Source organism: Macrobrachium rosenbergii, chromosome 47, assembly GCF_040412425.1.
Source record: "Macrobrachium rosenbergii isolate ZJJX-2024 chromosome 47, ASM4041242v1, whole genome shotgun sequence".
In the NCBI taxonomy this organism is placed as follows: domain Eukaryota; kingdom Metazoa; phylum Arthropoda; class Malacostraca; order Decapoda; family Palaemonidae; genus Macrobrachium; species Macrobrachium rosenbergii.
In genome coordinates this window covers 40,358,634-40,377,263 of record NC_089787.1, presented here as the reverse complement: position 1 = coordinate 40,377,263, position 18,630 = coordinate 40,358,634, and the positions used below count along the sequence as shown (strand labels likewise).

Sequence of the window (18,630 nt, the reverse complement as noted above, 5' to 3'; positions counted from 1 at the left end):
AAGGCTTCCTATTGGCATTCATTCTTAGGATCATAAGGAGTTTCCTTATGGCATTTACTTATCGTCTCTGAGGGACTTATTGTTTACATTCATCCTTAGGATCTTAAGGAGTGTGCTGATAATATTTACTTATCGTCTCTCAGAGACTTGATGTTTACATTCATCCTTTGGATCTTAAGGAGTCTGCTGATGACATTCACTTTTAGTTTCTCATGGCTCAATGTTGGCGTTCATGTTTGCTGCTGACATTCACTTATACTTTCTCAATGGCTCGCTATTGGCATTCATCCTTAGAATCGTCATATTTTATCACGAAGTTTTATCTCTAGTATGTGAAAGAGTCTCCTGATGACTTTTTCCATAGATTCTCAAGGAGTTTTGTTGTCATCCTTCCGTAGTATCTTGAAGAGTTTGTTGATGTGATTCATTCCTAGATTCTTCTTGAGTTGTTGTTGATATTCGTCTATAGTTTCTCAAAGAATTTTCAGTCATCGTTGGTACCTAGAGGATCAAAGGTGATCAGAAACTGCCCTAATTCTAACCCCGAACACATAAGTTGATTCTTTTATTTTCATAAGGAGTTTGGAGTAGAGATTAATCTTAGTACCTTGAGGAGTGTGCTGATGACATTCGTTACCGTTTCCCCAAGGCGTTTTGTGTTGGCACAATGTTCTATAATGATTGCTCCTGTTATTTATCCATAAATTGTTAATGAGTTGCTGATGGGTTTCGTCCCTAATTTTTCAAGGAGGATTCTGTTGGTTTTGGTCTCTATTACCTTAATGAATTTACTAATGCCGATCTCCCATAGATTCTTAAGGAGCTGCTGGTGACATTCGTCCCTAGTTCCCAAAGAGTTTTCTATTGGCAGTCATCCCTAGTATTGTAAGGAGTTTTATGATGTCATTTATCTGTAGTTTCTTAAGTAGTCTGGTGATATCATTCATCCCTAGATTCTCAAGGAGTTGTTGATGACATTTTGTCTCTGGTCTCTCAAGTGGTTTGCTACTGATTGTTATCTCTAGTATCTTATGTGATTTTTATAAATAAGTTCGTTGATGCCATTTATTTTGTCCTTAGCATCACTATGAGTTTTGTACAGTTTGCTGAAGACATTCAGTCGTAATTTCTCAAGGGCTTGATGTAATTCATCCTTAGTCTTTTAATGATTTTGCTGATAAAATGACAATATTTTCTCAAGGAGTTTTGCGTGGTTATTTATTCGTAGTGTCTTAAGGAGCTCGACATTAGAATTCATCCCTGATTTTTTCGTGTATTTTCCTGATGACTTTCAACCTTGGGATCATATGAAATGGTATTCTTTTCTAGCATCTGAAGGGTTGTTAATTATATTCTTGCAAGTTTCTCAAAGGCTTGTTGATGGTACTTTTGTATGAACTTGTCTAGTGTGACCCTGAAGAGTTTACTCTTCGCACTGATTTTTTTTTCTTTTGTAAGGAGTTTCTTAGGCTCATCGTTGTTCCTTGTTGTCTTTTTTATAGCACTGGAGCACGTTATCATTTGTTCACCTAAAAAAATGCTTTCTCGTTTCTAAGGAGGTTGCTAAAGTTAACCTTCCCAGCATCTTCTCTTGCCACGATTCTTGGAGCTAATTTCAGTTTTAAAATTGATGCGTTCAGGAACCATACGGAAAAGTAGTTGAGCAGAGAAGAAAAAAATAACCATCATAGAAATGTTGGTGAACTAATGTTCAAACGTGATTACATATCATCCCCAATGGGTCGTAATAGAATTTGGAACTCTCACGTTACAGACGTGAAGGAGATGAATGGCCCATTATATAAGATTACTCGGGGGGTCAAGTGCACTCTCATGAAAATGGGAACCCTTACATCCCACAAGCACAAGGACTTTCATGCTTCTTTAGTGACTGGTCAACTTATTTATCATCAAAGTTTTATCAGGTTGCGCCAGTTTAAGAGTTCTGGAATTCTTTTACTATCTATAATGAGTTTTTTTCCTTTTTTCTTGTTAGACGAGAGTTTTTCCCATTTGCATTTAACAACACTGGAATTTGTTCTTCTTTCGTTGTTTATTATTTTCTTTTGATTATATCCACATTGCCTCTTGCAGGTATTGATCACGTGCTGATTGTAAAAGTCTTTCAGATGCCAAGAGTAAGTACGTTATGCCAGCTGATTTAGAGGAATTTCACCCATTCTGTTTTATTACATAAACGAAAGCACACAATATCTACCAAACGCCAAGGAATAATATGAAGGAACTTCTTTGCATTAAAATAAAGAAAAAAAAATTTCGAGGTGTAATATTTAAGTATGTGGTCTTTGAGTGCAAAAGCTGAGATATTTTTAATTATTAAGAAAGATCAAAGATAAAGTCTTACTGTATGTAACGCACGTGGTTCCCGCTTCATAATGTAATAATGGTTAATTTAAAAGAAGAAAATATAGAATAGGTGTGATCAAGTTGTAGGTTTGGATTCCGTAGAGTTTATCACTTATCTTCTGCAAATAAACTTTGCTTGTTTAATACACTTAAGGAAACGCATAACATACTTAAGCCAGAAGCAACCACCCTCTCTTTCAGGTATTGTTACAAACCTAAGAAATGATTTTGGGAACGGTACTTAAATAAGGGAAAATGTAATTCAGGCACGTATGCTCTTATAAGTGTATGTATTAGATGAAAGGTTTAGGAAAACTTAGATTTTTTGACTACTTCCTTGTCCCATAGCAAAAGGACGTTAATTTCACGTGATTACAGTTTTGAGATCATTTTATCAAGCACGTTGAAATCACCAGGGCCAGTTTCCTGCAGATTGCTGTTTTCCTAATACATGAGGATAGAGTTCATGTATGATTATCATATATTCTGTTATAATAAATTCTTTGTGATGTGCTTATGAAAATACAAAACAGGAACTTGCGAAACTGACAGACTTGCAAAAATAATGTGAAGTTTTGTTAAAACGGACTAAAATAAGAAGACTTGAGTATTATAGGGAAAAGCAGAAGAGTTAGGTTTTGCATTCGGTGCACACAAGAATATTTCTTTCTCATTGCAGACGCTGCACAGTCTTGGGAGATGCAGTCGTAACCTAAGATGACCCGTTGGACCTAAAGACGTGAGTAAGCCAGATGAAGATTCAGAACATCCTTTTTTTTTTTTTTTTTTTTTTTAACCTCACACTCAAGAACTTCAACTTTCCACACGGCCTGACTTACCCACTAGCGAACCTTTCCCAGCAACGAAACGCCCCGTTCCAAGACTCAAAACCCTCCCCTAAGATGGGAGCAGCAACCAATCCTAGTTGGGAATCACCTTCATGTGGGAGATGGGGGCGTGTCTGGACCTGTGGTAGGATGGGGAGGTGACTGGTAGGGAGGGCGCGGCCTGCCTCACCCAGCCAGTGAGTGTGAGCGCCCTTACCTCAACAGCTGATCGCTAGTGTTCTCCTGGACATCGCACGTGAAGGAGGGTTGTTCATTTTCCATTCAAGTCCCTGGAAAGTTTTTTTGGGGTGTTGGTTGTGTTCCCTCGATCCCGATGGAAGTTCCTGTGCTTTTATCTTGATTTGTATAAACAAAAAGTAGATCCCAAGTGAGAATAAGTTGATGCAATGTATAGAGAACCTATTTTTTGGTTGTAAGTGAACCTTTGGAGTATCTAAAAGTGACTTTGGAAATACAATGTGCAGGAGATTGGATAAGACCTACTGTGAAAGAAGATGATGTGAGATTTATTCGCCAGTGATAAACAGTGTCCCTGCCATTTTCACTACCTGGTAAGTTTTCAACCGTCTTTTTTTCTTAAGTTTATGTAATTTTGTGGCTTTAAAGTTTACTTAACTGAACTTTATATCCAGATTTTGCTGTGGATACTGGAAGAAACAGTCCATGATATGCCAACAGAGTAGGACATCTTTTTTTAAAAGTTATCGAAGAAATACCTACATTTTCGTCAGGAAATTGTGGCAAAGTTTCTCAGGATGTGTTCAAGAGACAATTGGATTGGACGATCTGGCTGTTGTAAATGGCCCATTGGTTGCTAATATACATGGGGAGTTTTTGCGACCTGCATTGTTTTATCTGTAATTGTTTTATCTATCAGTTGCTTGATATTCATTCGCGCTCATTGAGCAAAATCATAAGGGCAGTACGTATTTCAGCAGATAAAAGGATGTTTAATTTTCCTTTGGCTTGTTAGCTGATTATTTAGCGGGTTTTTATCAGTAAAGCTAGATCATTTGGACGTATACGTTATATCGTCAAAGCAGAAACGAAGCTGTTCTCTTTTTCATTACCAGCCACACTTTCAGTCCCAGAGAAGCAAAATCTATCGCAGCATGACTTACTGTTGGGAGAAAAGTCCTAGGCAAAAGTTACTTATCCTTAGACCTTTTGCGTATGTTATTCTAAAAACAAATATCCCATTTGAGATGAAAAGAATAGGATTGTTTTGGGTCTTTTCATATTAAAATTGAAAAAGAGATGGTCCAGAAACACACACACACACACACACACACACACACACACACACACACACACACACACATATATATATATATATATATATATATATATATATATATATATATATATATATATATATATATCATAGCCGATTGGTGTGTTTTCCCCCTATCGAAATGACATTTTCAGTAGTTATATTTAATACAGGCAAGTGCATGTGAAAATATTTATGTTAAGGGTGAATGTATTGTAACTGATAAATAGACATTACAAATGCACCTTGGCATCCATTTACTTGGATTATCTGTATTTGGTGAAAATTTGTTCATGGTATTTACAGATTGTTAGAACTCTGTGATGTTTGACAAAAAGTCTTTTTCAGTGCGTTTAGCTCTCATTATAGAAAAATATTAATTTAAGAGCTAACGTAGGTATCAGTCATGTATTCCATATTTTCCTCAAATGTGTTTATTTACATGTATGCACGTTATGAACGAACCAGCTCATTAAGAACGAATGCCATATGAATTTATAACTGGCTGATAATACCTAACGTTTGTTCTTCACAACCTTAATTTATAAGATATCGGAATTAAGGCCAGCTCGTTGCCCTGGTAAACATAATGCGAAATATCTATTTATTGTCATTTTACGCGTATATGACTTTAACTGCGAAAAAAAAAACCCTTTATATCTAAACACGTGTTTGTTAGGGGGGCTTGCTTGTACATGTTTTAGTTATTTGTAGATGTAATCGTTAGTTTGCATTATTTTGATACTTTCGTTGTTCTAAATTTGGCAAAGAAGGAGAAAGATCTACAATTACATGAGAAAAGGGACGAGAAGGACCTATTCGTATCGCGAGCTTTCGCATAGGTTAGAATTCTGGCAACAGATGGCGCGCGGTGGCCTGCTGGCGTCATTAAAGAACATTGAGGGAGATAGTTTGTAGACTTAAGTGTCAGAGCTCTACTTGAGGATTTCCGTTATTTGCTTTTAATAGACTGTTAATGATCTATCAGCCTACGTATTTTGATGGTAAGGTGTTATTTTCAGGCTCCGTGGATCACTGTATATGATCGTAAAGCTATTTTGCCGTCTGGAAGGGTAAAACAATGTTATTTTTTTCTTTTGAGTGAACGGTAGGGGTCCATTTGATTCGCATGTAGAAGTTTTTCGTTAAAATACAGATGAGCGAATTTGAGTATTCTTTTTCAAACAGTAATATACTTTGCGTCGTAATGAAGTAATAAAACACACAAGCCTTAAATGAATTCAGTTGTCCAGCTCCTTGGCTTTGCTGGGTATTGGTCATCTTGTAATTTCTTCTCGCAACAGCACTCATTTAATCAGGACCGAGATAAAAACAACGATGTAAAAAGTGAAATACCTCAATCGATACACACAGCGTGGTCACGCATGAGCAGCGGTGTGAGAAAATACCAGAAAATGGATTTCAGTCCTTTTTGGGAGAGAGAAGTGGTGGGGGTGGGGGTGGGTGGTTGTTGCCATGAGGTGAATCATACGGGGACCATTTGCTAAAGTTGGGGTCACACTGATATAGTTGAAGGTTTGGATGCAGATTTTATTGGTATTTGGCCAGAGAATACAATTTCCAAAGTTCGAGTCTTAAGGCAACTTCCGTAGCAAGAAATGACTTTCTTGGTGTGTGGGTGTGCAAGGAAGTAGGCTTTTTAGCTAAGGTTAAGTTGTAAATGCAACAATTGCTCACGAGTAACTTATTTTTGTGTATGTGTAGGTTTGGAAATTAGAAAGAGATGGAGGGAATATCCACTCTTGACGCAAGCTAGAGTTTTGTGATATTGTTTTCTTGACAGTACTGTAGGCTTCGTGTGTGTGTGTGTGTGTGTGTAAAAGAGCGGACAAACTTAATAACTAATCTGGAGATTTAAGTGTATTTGATTTCATTGGTGTGTTCTTTTTATATGCTTGAGAGAGAGAGAGAGAGAGAGAGAGAGAGAGAGAGAGAGAGAGGAGAGACGAAGGAAAATTAATCTCAGACCTGGCAGCATTTCGTATCAGAATCTGTCTCTTGCAAGCAATTGCCGGGTTCTGCCAGATGACCAAGTATTTGCTTAGTTGCATTTTCGTGTGCGCTAAGCGTTGCAGTGTCACAGAAAGGCAGCGGCTAGTGTCTTTAACCATGAAAGCGTAATTACCTACGTGAATACTGCAATTATACTTGAGAGAGCCATAAAGTAATAAATTATGTAATTACCTTGCAACTCTCAAAGGTATTCGCTCCACTTGTAACTACCGTTATCCTTTGGATTCCTTGATGTTTTTCACAACCATATATATATATATATATATATATATATATATATATATATATATATATATATATATATATATATATATATATATATATATATAGTATTAAAGAGAGTTTGGTCACTAGTAAAAGAAATGTGTAAACATGAGAAAGATCTGTTTCTTTATTTCCTCTTCAGTCATTCGCGAGCGTTTTTTACTAAAGGTTATACAAAAGGGTGTTTAGGTGGCATGAATGCACGCCAGTTTTGTGTCTCATTCAGATGCTGTGAATAGCGTTCCTTTACAGTCTTGAAATTCTGTAATTTTGCATTTTCCTGGTTTTATACATTGACACAATGCCATCTTTAATCAGCAGTTTCTCTGAAGGTAGTTTCTACATAACTAGCGAAAATCTTCGTCTATCTCTCTTCATGCTTTTATTTTCAAATAATGTCAGATGGTGTGAGAATGGAGTAAGGCAATTTTACCTCCCATTCCAACATCCTTCTGCGTCTTACAACCCTCGCCTTCCCCCCTCCGGGTCTTGCAAATCCCGTGTACCCTCCCGCCTCATACAATTGTGCCGTGTGCGACATTAAGTCTGGCGTTACCACCTTCCTGGATTGTAGGAGGGCCATTAGTGCTTATTTTCTAGTCCCAAGTCAATTAGAACCATCTTCTAAGGACGAGATGCCACCGGGCGGCCTTGTGGTTAGGGTAAAAACAGGCGCATCTTTGATGGGAAATTCGCCTAAGGTGTTCTCCACTTCTTGGGACCATTAAATCTTCTTCAGTGGTAAGTTGTTCTGAGAGAGAGAGAGAGAGAGAGAGAGAGAGAGAGAGAGAGCCGTAGATCCTTGGTCACTTTGAGATGTGCATCACCCTGCCAATATTCTTACGTCATTTAACTTCTACGAAATCAAAAGAGCCACTTCAGTCATTCGCGAGCGTTTCAGCGATAAAAAGCAAGCTCAAATGTCCGTCCAGGTACAACACGGAAGATGAGCATTGTTGAGCCCGGCCATAAAAAAGGGATGTCCTTGGATAGCGACTCCCAGGCGAGGGATAAAAACTAAAACTGGGACCTGGCAACATTCCTCGCGGCAGCAAACAGTACCGTTAAAGCCCCTCCAAAGAGTCATGTGTATTCAAGAGGCTCATCACGGGATGACACGAATAGGAGATGCTTTTATTAATGGAGGGGAGGGATTGGGGGGAGAGAGAGATAGAAAAGCTGGAAGACCTTTGCAAGAGGCATCGGGTAACTTGCAGGTGTGGCTAAAGAAATTTCGACAGGTTGTAGCCATCGTGAGTGGTCGTCATTCCATATTGTGTGTTTGTGGGAGCCTTAGTTTTAAACACAAAAAAGCTTTCTCTCATGACTTCAGCTAGTACTGTCCTCACTCCCATTATCAGTATCATCGAAATTTTTCGATTTGCCCCGTAGTCACTGATGAAGTATCGTCTAGACAAGCATGTATTCATTACTACTTTCGAGAGATTTTACGGATAAAGATTTCAGAAAGATTCACAGAGTCAGGTCTTCGAACATCTGCAACTAATTTAAGATATGGTATGAAAAGGAGTGCCTGCGTCAGCACTGATAATCCTGCATACTAACTGTAGACCAGGGCATAAAAATGGGCGGTTTATGAAAATCTCGCAGTCAGTGCCAGGAAGGCTTGTCTTTATCTTACGGTGGGCATTTCGAGAGATAAGCTCAGATCGCTTATCAGCCAGATAACCTTGATATGCTCTGGACAAGATTCTGATTTCTACTTGCTGCGAGAATAACGGGGTTTTATTACACTTGTTCTCATGTCAGGTGATGGTATCTCTGGGAATGGCCGGTGAATTCAAAGGCCCCAAAATAAAAGTTATGGAGCAAAATTGAAAGCGTTGAGGGTCAACTCGAAGTAAAACCATTAGCTTTATGTGGAGAGAGAGAGAGAGAGAGAGAGAGAGAGAGAGAGAGAGAGAGAGAGAGAGCTCTGCTGGCTAATGCTGTGTCGAAAACTTTCATAGCTGCTTCCAAATAACAAGTAATAAGAAACAATATGACGTTTGAACATGAAAGTTGCAAATCCTAATTATGTGAAATGAAATTTAAATGGTGCAATAAGACACCATAATTATTTTAGGTGATATCTGAAATTGACCCATGCAAATCTTAATAATTTGAAAGAAACTTGGAAATTGTAGTTGGAAATCATTATCAGGTATAGTAAGGAAATCTTTACTATTTTATAATTTTATTCTGATTTGTCACCTCTTCGGAGCATTCAGTGAAAAATGTTTTTCCGTGTGAATAACAATGACAATAACTTGAGTGGATAAAGTGAGAATCAGAGGCATTTACTGTCATCAACTTTCATCCCTCTTCCCCACAAGTACTGTTCATCCTCTTCCTAAACTCCTAAACTTCCTGTGTCCCAAGATTCTGTGCTCGCCATCCAAGATTCGCTTCTGTTGTTACACGGAGGGAAAAAAATCTGCTGTCGTTAACTACTGCAGGTGTGATAAGGTGTGTCCTTTTCCAACTTGAGAAAGAAACGATCAGCTTACACTACGGAGGTGCGTATTCACCCCTATCAGCGTTTTGGGCCGGACGTAAAATCTCACATCACATAAACCACAGTCGAAGTGCCTGACTATTGCAACTTCCTATGAGTTAAAGTGCAATGGTGGCTAATCGCCGTGTTCGTTAACAGTCTTGTTTTGTGAATCGCTCATTTGCGCACTTAACTTCTGTGTTAATTCCTCATAATTTTCTCTCCCTTTCCGATAACCATCAGCCGTTTAGCCTTACCTCCCATTCCTAGCTGTGGAGGGATAAGAAAAACGATATAATTTATGTGCCTACCTTGTCTACTAAAGAGGCACCTGACCCGTACCTTCTCCTTAACGTATGGCATCCCAACCCTCGCATATGGCTACCAGATTATTTCCAGCTTGTACGGGTTCAAGCGCTCAATATCTATCGTCGGTCGGATCTTTGTTTATGCCCTCATCATATCCAATCTCCGCGCGTCTCGTATGTATGCCATATAATCCGGTAATGAATTCTTAGGGTGAATTTACGGGCGTTTAGCATCGTGTATATTTAACCTCAAGTCCTGCTTTCGAAAAAACCTGTATGAGATGTGGTAATTGGCGATGACCTTACCGGTAATTTCTATCCCACTTGAAAAACGCAGCCGCGCTTCTTATGTATATTATTTATTTGAGAATGCATTTTGGTTTTCAAGTTTTGAGTACTCCAGAAGTGTATATTTTTTTTTTTCTCTTCCAAAGTATTTAAGGAACGCATTGAAAAGGTTTTGTGGTCCTGGTGAATTTTCAGAATTCTCGTTTTTTGTGTGATATGTACCCTAAGTTTCCTGTTACAGTAAACATCTCAGCACAGCGCATGTTGCAAGATAGTGGAAGTTTCGCCCCGAGTACCTTGTCAGTATCAGTTACAATTTTTATTTTGAATGCAAATCCTCCCGTCGATTAAAATCTTAATGTTTAGCTGAAGTGTCTTTACAGTGTTAGGTCTTGGTAGTTCTTTCATGTCTGATTTCAAGCAGAAGTTATGTTCCTGCAGATACGACGTTCACGTTCGTTGCCTTTCTGATGGCTGAAAAGATACCAGCTGTACAGTGCAGTACTTGAACGCTGACCTATGTTTTTTCCATTTTTATCTTTATTTTATGGGGGCGAGCGTCTTGCCTTGGTGGTTTGGGGGGAGGGGAGGGGAGGGGGTGCGTACGGTTTCCTAGATCATTACGGGCCAACTTCTCATCCTAACCTGTTTGCCTTTCACCCTTCATGACCTCCGACCCAGCCGGCATCGCCTCGGGTCTGAAGATCCACCACACTCCCAAGTGTTAATAAAAGACGTGCAGAACTTCCCAATGGCGACCTCTTGAAAGTTAGCGGCGGCGGCGGCGGCGGTGGTAGTAGTGGAGGGGTTGGGGCCAGGTGAGAAGAATTGGAGGGGGTGGGAGGGACAGCGGAACGGTGTGCTCTCTCTTTTCTTCCCCCGTCTTCTTTCCCACCTTCCCCTCCCCGGGTCCATTCCTTTCTCTCCCTCCCTCACAGTATGCCGTCCCGGTAGTGGCTCTCCAACTGATTCCTTTCCGCAAATCACATCTCGCCATCTTCTTTCCCATGGCTTCTTTTCTTGACAGCAGCTCTTTGGCTAATCCCCTTTCCGCTTGAATGAGGGAGAAGAAGGCATCCTCTTACTCCCAATCCTGGCCATCTCCGTTATCCCCCCCCCCTCGCATCATAAACCTCTTATTTTTGCCTGTGCCCGCTGTCTTGATAGATCTGGAAACGACTCCTGCTGATTCTTCCCCCTCCAGCTTTGGCTGATCCCCCTCTTCTAAATCCATATACCGAACGTAGCCCTTTGCCTTAAATCGCCTGTTGATTTAGCTGTGGGCTCTCGGGCTGGAGAGTTTGCGTGCGTTCTGTAAGTCGTGGAATTAGCACCTGGATCTGAGTAATGAATGAAGTATTCGCATCCGTTATGGGTATGTCATTTAGTTACTTGTTTTTGTAGCTTTCTTTATCCCCTCTTTCTTTTCTCATTTTGTTTGTTCCCTTTATTTTTTGGCCTCGATTGTCATTTCTTACATTCTTACATTTAACTGATTGCCTTGGAAAATCCTATCAATACTTGTTGACGGATTATCCTGTTTTTCAGTCCTGGATAATTTTTGTTGTGGACGCCATCTTTAATATTATTATTATTATTGTTAGTGCTGTTTTGTCTCTGGTGTCAAGGATGTTGAAACTGGTTTTACAAGTTTACGAAGATGTCATTTTCCATTAAAATAAAATACTTATCAAATTCTTGAAGCATCCAAAACAAAGAACTTGAATGAATGGCATCCAGGCGCCAGGAGGGACGATGTGGGAAATTTATATGTTTATATGTAAATGTCTCTATGTATGGTTTCATCGGAGCTTTTCTTAGTGTACTCTCTGCTGTGTCCTCGTATAGGTTTTCATTTTTAGAACCAGGGTTGCTGATATCATCAAAATGTAAAATTCATAAGAAAAATATAGAAATAGTTGTGACAGTTTGGGTCTACTATGGTGACTAGTTTCCATTGATGCATTGTTATTTTCAATAATTTGTTGCGCTGTGCATCATTATTTTCAATTATTTTTTGTACTGTACATTATTATTTTCAGTTATTTTTTGTACTGTACATTATTGTCAATAGTTTTTGTACTGTACATTATTATTTACAATAATTTTTGTACTGTACTTTATTATTTTCAATAATTTTTTCTACTGTACATTATTATTTTCAGTAATTTTTTGTACTGTGCATTAGTATTTTCTATAATTTTTTGAACTTTGCAAAGATATCTTAAACTTGAACGTTATGTTCACTTCAGTGAAGCATTATCGGGAGAAGATTTTCTTTTAAAAACGTGCCATCTTTTTTTAACGGTAACCAAGAACGCTGACCGATTTTATGAAGTGAATGGCTTTGCACCACCCCATTTAAGCTCAGCCTCAGAATCGAATCAGAGGAATCAGAGAACTGATTGGTGTTAAAGGAAGTGATTGCCGATTGTTTCTGTTAGACGTCGATTTTCTTGCGCGGTGAATACTTGTGCTTGTTGGTTGCTTATTTTTATTTTATTTGTGAAAGCCCTTTTCCATCGCAAGTCTGGATGAAGAAAAAAAAAGGATATTGAAAATGAAGCCTAACCTCGAACAAATGGAAGGATATCTCTTGGTGAAAGGTTATAGGAATTTCTTGTGTTTAACATTTAGGCTGGAAAACAAATTGTTTTATGTTACGAAGTGTTAAATTTTGCACTTTCTGTTTTTTTTTTTTTTTTTATTAATTAGGGGTCTTTTCAGCTGAGTTATATACCCTGTGTTTTGTTAAGTTCATTGCTGGATTTTCATTATATTGATTCATTTTTAAAGTATAATCGTAAATACTGTACTGTGATACATTATGTTTTGTCTTGTTGAGCTCAAATGATTAACGTAATGTCAAGGGCGGAATTTGTTAATCCGTTTCTTTTTTAAGTTCCTTTGTGATGAATAATTTACTATCCAGAATATTAAGGTGTTTATTATATCTGATGAAACATGACGAGGAATGTTAAATTTTCTCCAGTCCCTCTGCAGCAAATGTGTTTATTTATTTTATTCATTAAATAACAGCATTAGAATCTTATAAAAACCATAAATTTTACCTCTACAGGTTCCTCGGTGAATTGTAAGGGGAGCGTGGCTCCCTTCTTTCGTTTCCCAGGCCATGGTGCCCGAGCATGATCCCGTCCTGGCTACGCACCACAGCACTATGTCAAAGGAGGTCAGTTCCTGTTTGCCGTATTTTTTTTTTTTTTTTTTTTTGTAAAGTTTGATGATAAGAAAATTTAGCTTTCATGGGTGTTCGAGGGCAAGTGTGATTGTTTACCTTCTCTTGGATTTACTTTTTATACTTGACAGACTGGGTATTCACAGCTAGCACGAATCTGAATGTGTTTGTTAAATGTAACCACATATTTCACTGTAGTAGTTTACAGTCTCTCTCTCTCTCTCTCTCTCTCTCTCTCTCTCTCTCTCTCTCTCTCTCTCTCTCTCTTGGTGATATTATCTCGTTCTTATCTTTCTTACCTACATTAGAAAATGACGGTAATTATGTCATGTGACAACGACTTCGCTGAACTACTAGACTCTCTCTCTCTCTCTCTCTCTCTCTCTCTCTCTCTCTCTCTCTCTCTCTCTCTCTCTCTCTCTCTCTCTCATCGATGTAATTTTTTGTTTTGTTGGGATTAATAAGACCTTTTTCTTTTTGGCAGGCGGAGGTGCCCCCTGAACAGATAGAACCAGTGGATTTAAGCGTCAAAACCAGGCCCGAGAGTCAACCCAAGTCTTCCCCTTCAGCTTTCAACAATGTCCAGCCACTCCCCAGGGTGTCATATGGTTCCCCGATTGACCATTCATCATCATCTAGAATACTTGGTGACAGGGGCACCTGGCCCCCTGATCGCCCTTCTCAGACATCTACCTCCAACCAGAGGTCTCGACGACCCGAAGACGACCCAGCCGCGAGTCGTTCGGGCTCCTTGAAAAAGTTCCCTCGGATTCCAGTCTCCGAAGGAGAGCAAGAACAGGTGCCAAGACTCACCTCCAGTGACTCGTCGCTTGTCATTTCTTCTGGGGAAACTTGTGATCCTATTAAAAAAGAACCGTGTGATCGCATACCGAGAGTCACATGTGATAGCGTGGCGGTTGTTTCAGAACCGGTGACCACAACCCAGAGTCCTGCCGATGACGTTTTAGAGTCGAAGGGCCTGTCGCCGTCCAAGGAGGCGCATTGCTATAGAAAATGTAGTCGAAGTGCAAATCCTGCACTCCTGAAGCCATCGCTGGTGGGCCATCAAAGTAAGAACTTGTTAGTGGCCTCCCAAACGCCGTCTACATCCTCCACTTCCGTCCACAGAAGTTCAAATATAGAACGTACCTTGCCGCTTGTATCCTCGTCGAATTTTTCTTTCATAAGTACAAGATCTCCTGATCACTCACCTCAGCACTCTACATTAGGGGCCTTTGACATCCCAAATATGCACATGTGTTTGCCTCAGCCGAGCACTACCTTCCCGCCCATCAGTGCACCTGACCTTGTGACAAGTTCTGGCTCTCCCCTGAGAAGCAGTGACCCGGCTCTCTTTCTCCATATGTCAAGGTTTCCTAGCTCCTTGCACTTACCTCTAGGATTGGATCTCACTCTGAAACCAGGTAAGCATTTAGTGTGCATATTTACACAGACATTGTATATTTATGATAATTATTCACACACTTTGATGACATGTGAATAGAAACCCAGTATAAATTTTCACAGTTGCAGTGAATGATAATGTAAAGTTTTAGATATTAAAATTCTGTTGTCACATTGTTTTTGCTGTAAAAGAAGGCAGATTTACTTTCTAGAGCAAATTTGTATATTATGAGCAAGTGATACTTGTGACAGTTGGTTTATAATGTCAAAATTCTTCAACAGACCTTGGAAAAAATGCCATGGAGAGCGCGTTCCATAGTGCGGCGCCACCCTTTTTGTCTTTCCAGAGGATACGAGAAGCGTCTCTGTAAGTATTATGTTCATGATGTTGAGAATAGATTAATAGTTTATAAGTAATTTATGTTAAGTTTGTCATTTACACAGCTCATGACTGTAATTTTGCATCATAATCACCACCGTACTTTAAGTACTGCGATAATAATAAAACTGTCCAGTGGTGTGATTTTCATAGACGAATCTGTGTTTCATCTCTCCCGCAGAGCTTTTTATGGCAAACGTGCTCATAGCGAAAGTCCATCTCCTCCCCTCGTGTCTGGGTCTTCCAGCGGCAACCTAACATCATCTCCACCACAGACCCAAAACCTTACCTCATCGACCATCTCATCTTCACCCTCGTCATCTTCCTCGCCTCCTTCGCCACCTGTAGTAGCCAGACCACATGGCCGTCCCCCACCTTCGTCAGCAGACTACACTGATGCCCTGAGGCGAAGGAAAGCCCATCGTTGTGATTTTGAAGGATGTGAGAAGGTCTATACAAAAAGTTCGCATCTGAAAGCTCATAAGAGAACGCACACGGGTAAGTTTGTCTTCTTCCTTTTTGTTTCTTGAAGATTTACGATTTCATTTCAAGCGAGCCCACACGGATAAGTTTTTTGTGAAGCTTCACGATGTCCTTATATTATGATTCATGCTGGTAGATTGCCTCATATTTTACGTATGGCGATTCATAATTATGATATTAATGTTTTTGCCACCTTTTTCTCTCCAGGGGAAAAACCATATCACTGTACATGGGATGGATGCAAGTGGAGGTTCGCTCGTTCGGACGAGCTGACCCGCCACTTCCGCAAGCACACAGGTCAGAAACCCTTCAAATGCCAACTGTGCCAGCGTTCCTTCTCGCGCTCGGACCACCTCTCCCTGCACATGAAGAGGCACTGAAGGAAAATCCCAGTAGCTTGTGGTGGTAAAATATGTCTGCACGCGCAAGAAGTGAATAGGTCTGGAACCGTAGAGCAATGGCTAGTCCGATAATAAGGATGAAGAATGAAGTTGAGAGGGACTGGAATAAACCTGCTTAGCGCCTTATGGCGGTTCCATGACAGTTTTTTTGTTTTTGTTTTTCTGGATTACTGGAAGGAGAGACATTCGAACAGTATTTGATTTTTCAAAAGAGTTTTAGTTACTGGTATGCTTTTCAGGATGGAACAAAGGAAAGAACGAAGTTGATAGTGTTCATATAAACAAGTGTGCAGTTATATACACTGAGAGACAGTTGTTCGTTACAGTTTGTTTTCAGCGATTTTAGATAAATATGGTTAAACACCACCTCGATCTCAAAATTTGAACTCGACTAACATGAAAAGTTAATGAGCATTTTTCCTATTTTAGTGAACAATAAATTCTCCTATCAGGTGCGCAGAGTGAATATTTTCATGTTTTTTGTGTTAATGGTGCTACTCGGAAAAAAAATGTGAAAAATATTTGAGTAGGAAAGTACTGAAGAAAATATTCTGAATTCAGTTGCATTGTTTAAACCACTCCATGCATTTTCAAACGCACAGACATGCGCTTTTATACACACAACTTTGGCCCTGAATACTTCCTTATGAACACCGACACCTACACCCACACCCACACCCACAATCATATTACAGCAACTGTCTACTATGAATCTCTGGAGTTAGCGAATCCCACGAAAAGGGGTGATACTGGTTAAGCAAAGTGTTATTTTTACTGAAAATAGGACATTGTTACCCCGTGGATGGTGAGAACAGAGACTGCGCGCGTGAAGTACTTCTGTACAACTCGTAGTACATCCAAGATTCGAGCGAATTCCATATTTATACTGCCATGTACAATGTCAAATGGTTTTCTGTGATCTGTTTATATGTCAATAGATTAAGAATATATTTTCTTACCAGTTTAAAGCCTTATTATAGATTTTATGTGCAGAGTTTCTATTATATCTGACAAGATTGTTGTGCGGTTCATGCAGGAATTATTGTAGGGATAAAACGCCATGTAAAAAGTGGAAATAAAGAAGTAATATAAGGTGTTCTTATATGAATCCTATCCTGTGTTATATCATATCGAGTGGTGGAATATTTTGCAGGAACTGCATTGTATTTAAGGAATTATGGACGCTATGGTTTTTTTTATAGAGCAATCTAGTTTGTTTTGATGATCCTTTAGAAGACTGTAGTAGTGAGTTTGATGATAAAATCCGAAGATATTAAGCGTTTAGTTTAGATATTTACTGGTATAATTCGTAAGATATTAACATTTATAGTAAAGTACATTCAGTTTCGATAACATAGCTTTGAAACCCCTCTACCGTCTTCCAGTTATCTCTTGCTTAACTTCACTATCATCTTCGCTCATTCATCTGGGAAGAGAACCTTTTACTCAAGTCCGGTTTCCATAAGGGGCAAACATCCTCGGGGATGGTCAAAACCCAGTCTATAGAGTCTGGGAGAGGGAGAAGAAAGCCATTTCCCTTCGGCAGGAAATGGCACACGAAAGCCTGCACTCCAAAGAGAAGGCGTTCGGGAACCAGTACGTCTGGCTATGCCCGTGCGACCGCCACCGTGGTCTCGCCCTCTCGAGAGTGACGTTCCCTTGGGTTCATCAAGATGAATCGCTCGGGGCTCAATTTGTCTTATTCGCCGGACTATGGGACCCAGCTCCGTGTTGCGTGTCAAAGTATTGTTGCTCTCATGATCGATGGAGTGCAAGAGGCATTGTCGAAGCCGGGTACGCCAGTTCGCGAGAGGGAGAAGTTAGACAGAGGAGGGGTTCCCTTTGGGTGTACCCACCTCCCTGTTACTCCAAATTCTCATCCTTGCGAGAGATAACGATAGGAAATACTTAATGGATCTTTGAAGGCTATCGTGCATTGCAAGTCTCTCGGCATTGCATTTGTCGAATATTGTTCGCTGCGATACTCGAGCGATGGGTAAAATTGATCGGATGGCTAGTCCTCAAAATGTGTCAGCTCTCATAATGGGATTCCGTCTGAATGATCGGTTATCGGGATAATCGGTAAGTTCGGTGTCTGTTGTGATTTGCTTGCTGGATGTTGCTGGTTTTCGTTTGTCTTTCGTTATTTTCCATTCGTATTTACTGGTTTTAACTTTCCATTGCGTATTCGGTGTTCATTTGAATTTTTTAAAGTCTATTTTTCACTGGATTTTTTCCATTGCTTTTTTCCTGTTCATTTTAACTGCGAATTTAAGATATCAGATTTTTTTTTGTTTAGGGAACGGGCAGTGTAGTCGGCTAACCTGTTTTTGCCATCAGGTCAGTATTATTAACTCACTCACACTCGCTCTTTCTATAGAAAATTAAGTAGAAAATTAAGAACGAAGTCAAATTTTACGTTTAATTTTCCATTATACGGAATGAAAACAACGGAAGTCCTAGTGATTATGTTTACTCTTTTCCTAAAAGAACCATCGGACCCATCGACATTTACTGAGAAAGCTACAGACCTGTCACGTTGGTTCCTTCATTCCGTGTTCGTTGTTCTTGGTGTTTACGTGTTAGATATTTGCTCTTATAAAAAAACTCTCAGGGGAAACCCAACTGGAAGACATCTACCTTCGTTTGTAGTCGTAAGTGTTAAAGAGGTTGATTATAAAATGGTAATTTAATTCTACGAGTAGAGTGAATAAATTCTACACCGTGTCTGCAAAACGTTAAGAAGAGGGATAGGTTATTTTTCGGGAGACTCCAGCCACCTCCCACATTATAATTTATATTTTTCTTGGGTAAAACACATCAAAACAAAAAATTTCATCCCAGTACATGATCTTCGCAAATGCTTAATAACAGAGAAAAATAATCAA

At 39.5% G+C, this 18,630-nt stretch overlaps 1 protein-coding gene across 2 annotated transcripts; it reads left to right on the top strand.

Annotated features, from left to right (window-relative positions):
- The first annotated feature begins 3,051 nt into the window (after positions 1 to 3,051).
- Positions 3,052 to 16,834, top strand: LOC136830785 (Krueppel-like factor 12). 2 transcript variants are annotated; one of them, XM_067090700.1, is made up of 6 exons: positions 3,052 to 3,766; positions 12,959 to 13,069; positions 13,560 to 14,499; positions 14,762 to 14,846; positions 15,040 to 15,356; positions 15,549 to 16,834. In XM_067090700.1, exons 2-6 carry the CDS (start codon positions 13,013 to 13,015, stop codon positions 15,719 to 15,721), a joined length of 1,572 nt encoding a protein of 523 aa, XP_066946801.1. In that variant the 5' UTR covers positions 3,052 to 3,766; positions 12,959 to 13,012; the 3' UTR covers positions 15,722 to 16,834. The 2 variants fall into 2 exon arrangements, with proteins under 2 accessions (XP_066946801.1, XP_066946802.1); XM_067090701.1 differs by lacking the exon at positions 3,052 to 3,766 and adding an exon at positions 11,048 to 11,254.
- The last annotated feature ends 1,796 nt before the right edge of the window (positions 16,835 to 18,630 follow it).

Excerpts from the sequence above, each read along its gene's own strand:
- LOC136830785 (XM_067090700.1), top strand. The coding sequence starts at position 13,013 with ATGGTGCCCGAGCATGATCCCGTCCTGGCTACGCACCACAGCACTATG. Across the intron at positions 14,500-14,761 it reads GGATCTCACTCTGAAACCAG|ACCTTGGAAAAAATGCCATG; the intron begins GTAAGCATTTAG and ends ATTCTTCAACAG. Across the intron at positions 14,847-15,039 it reads AGGATACGAGAAGCGTCTCT|AGCTTTTTATGGCAAACGTG; the intron begins GTAAGTATTATG and ends TCTCTCCCGCAG.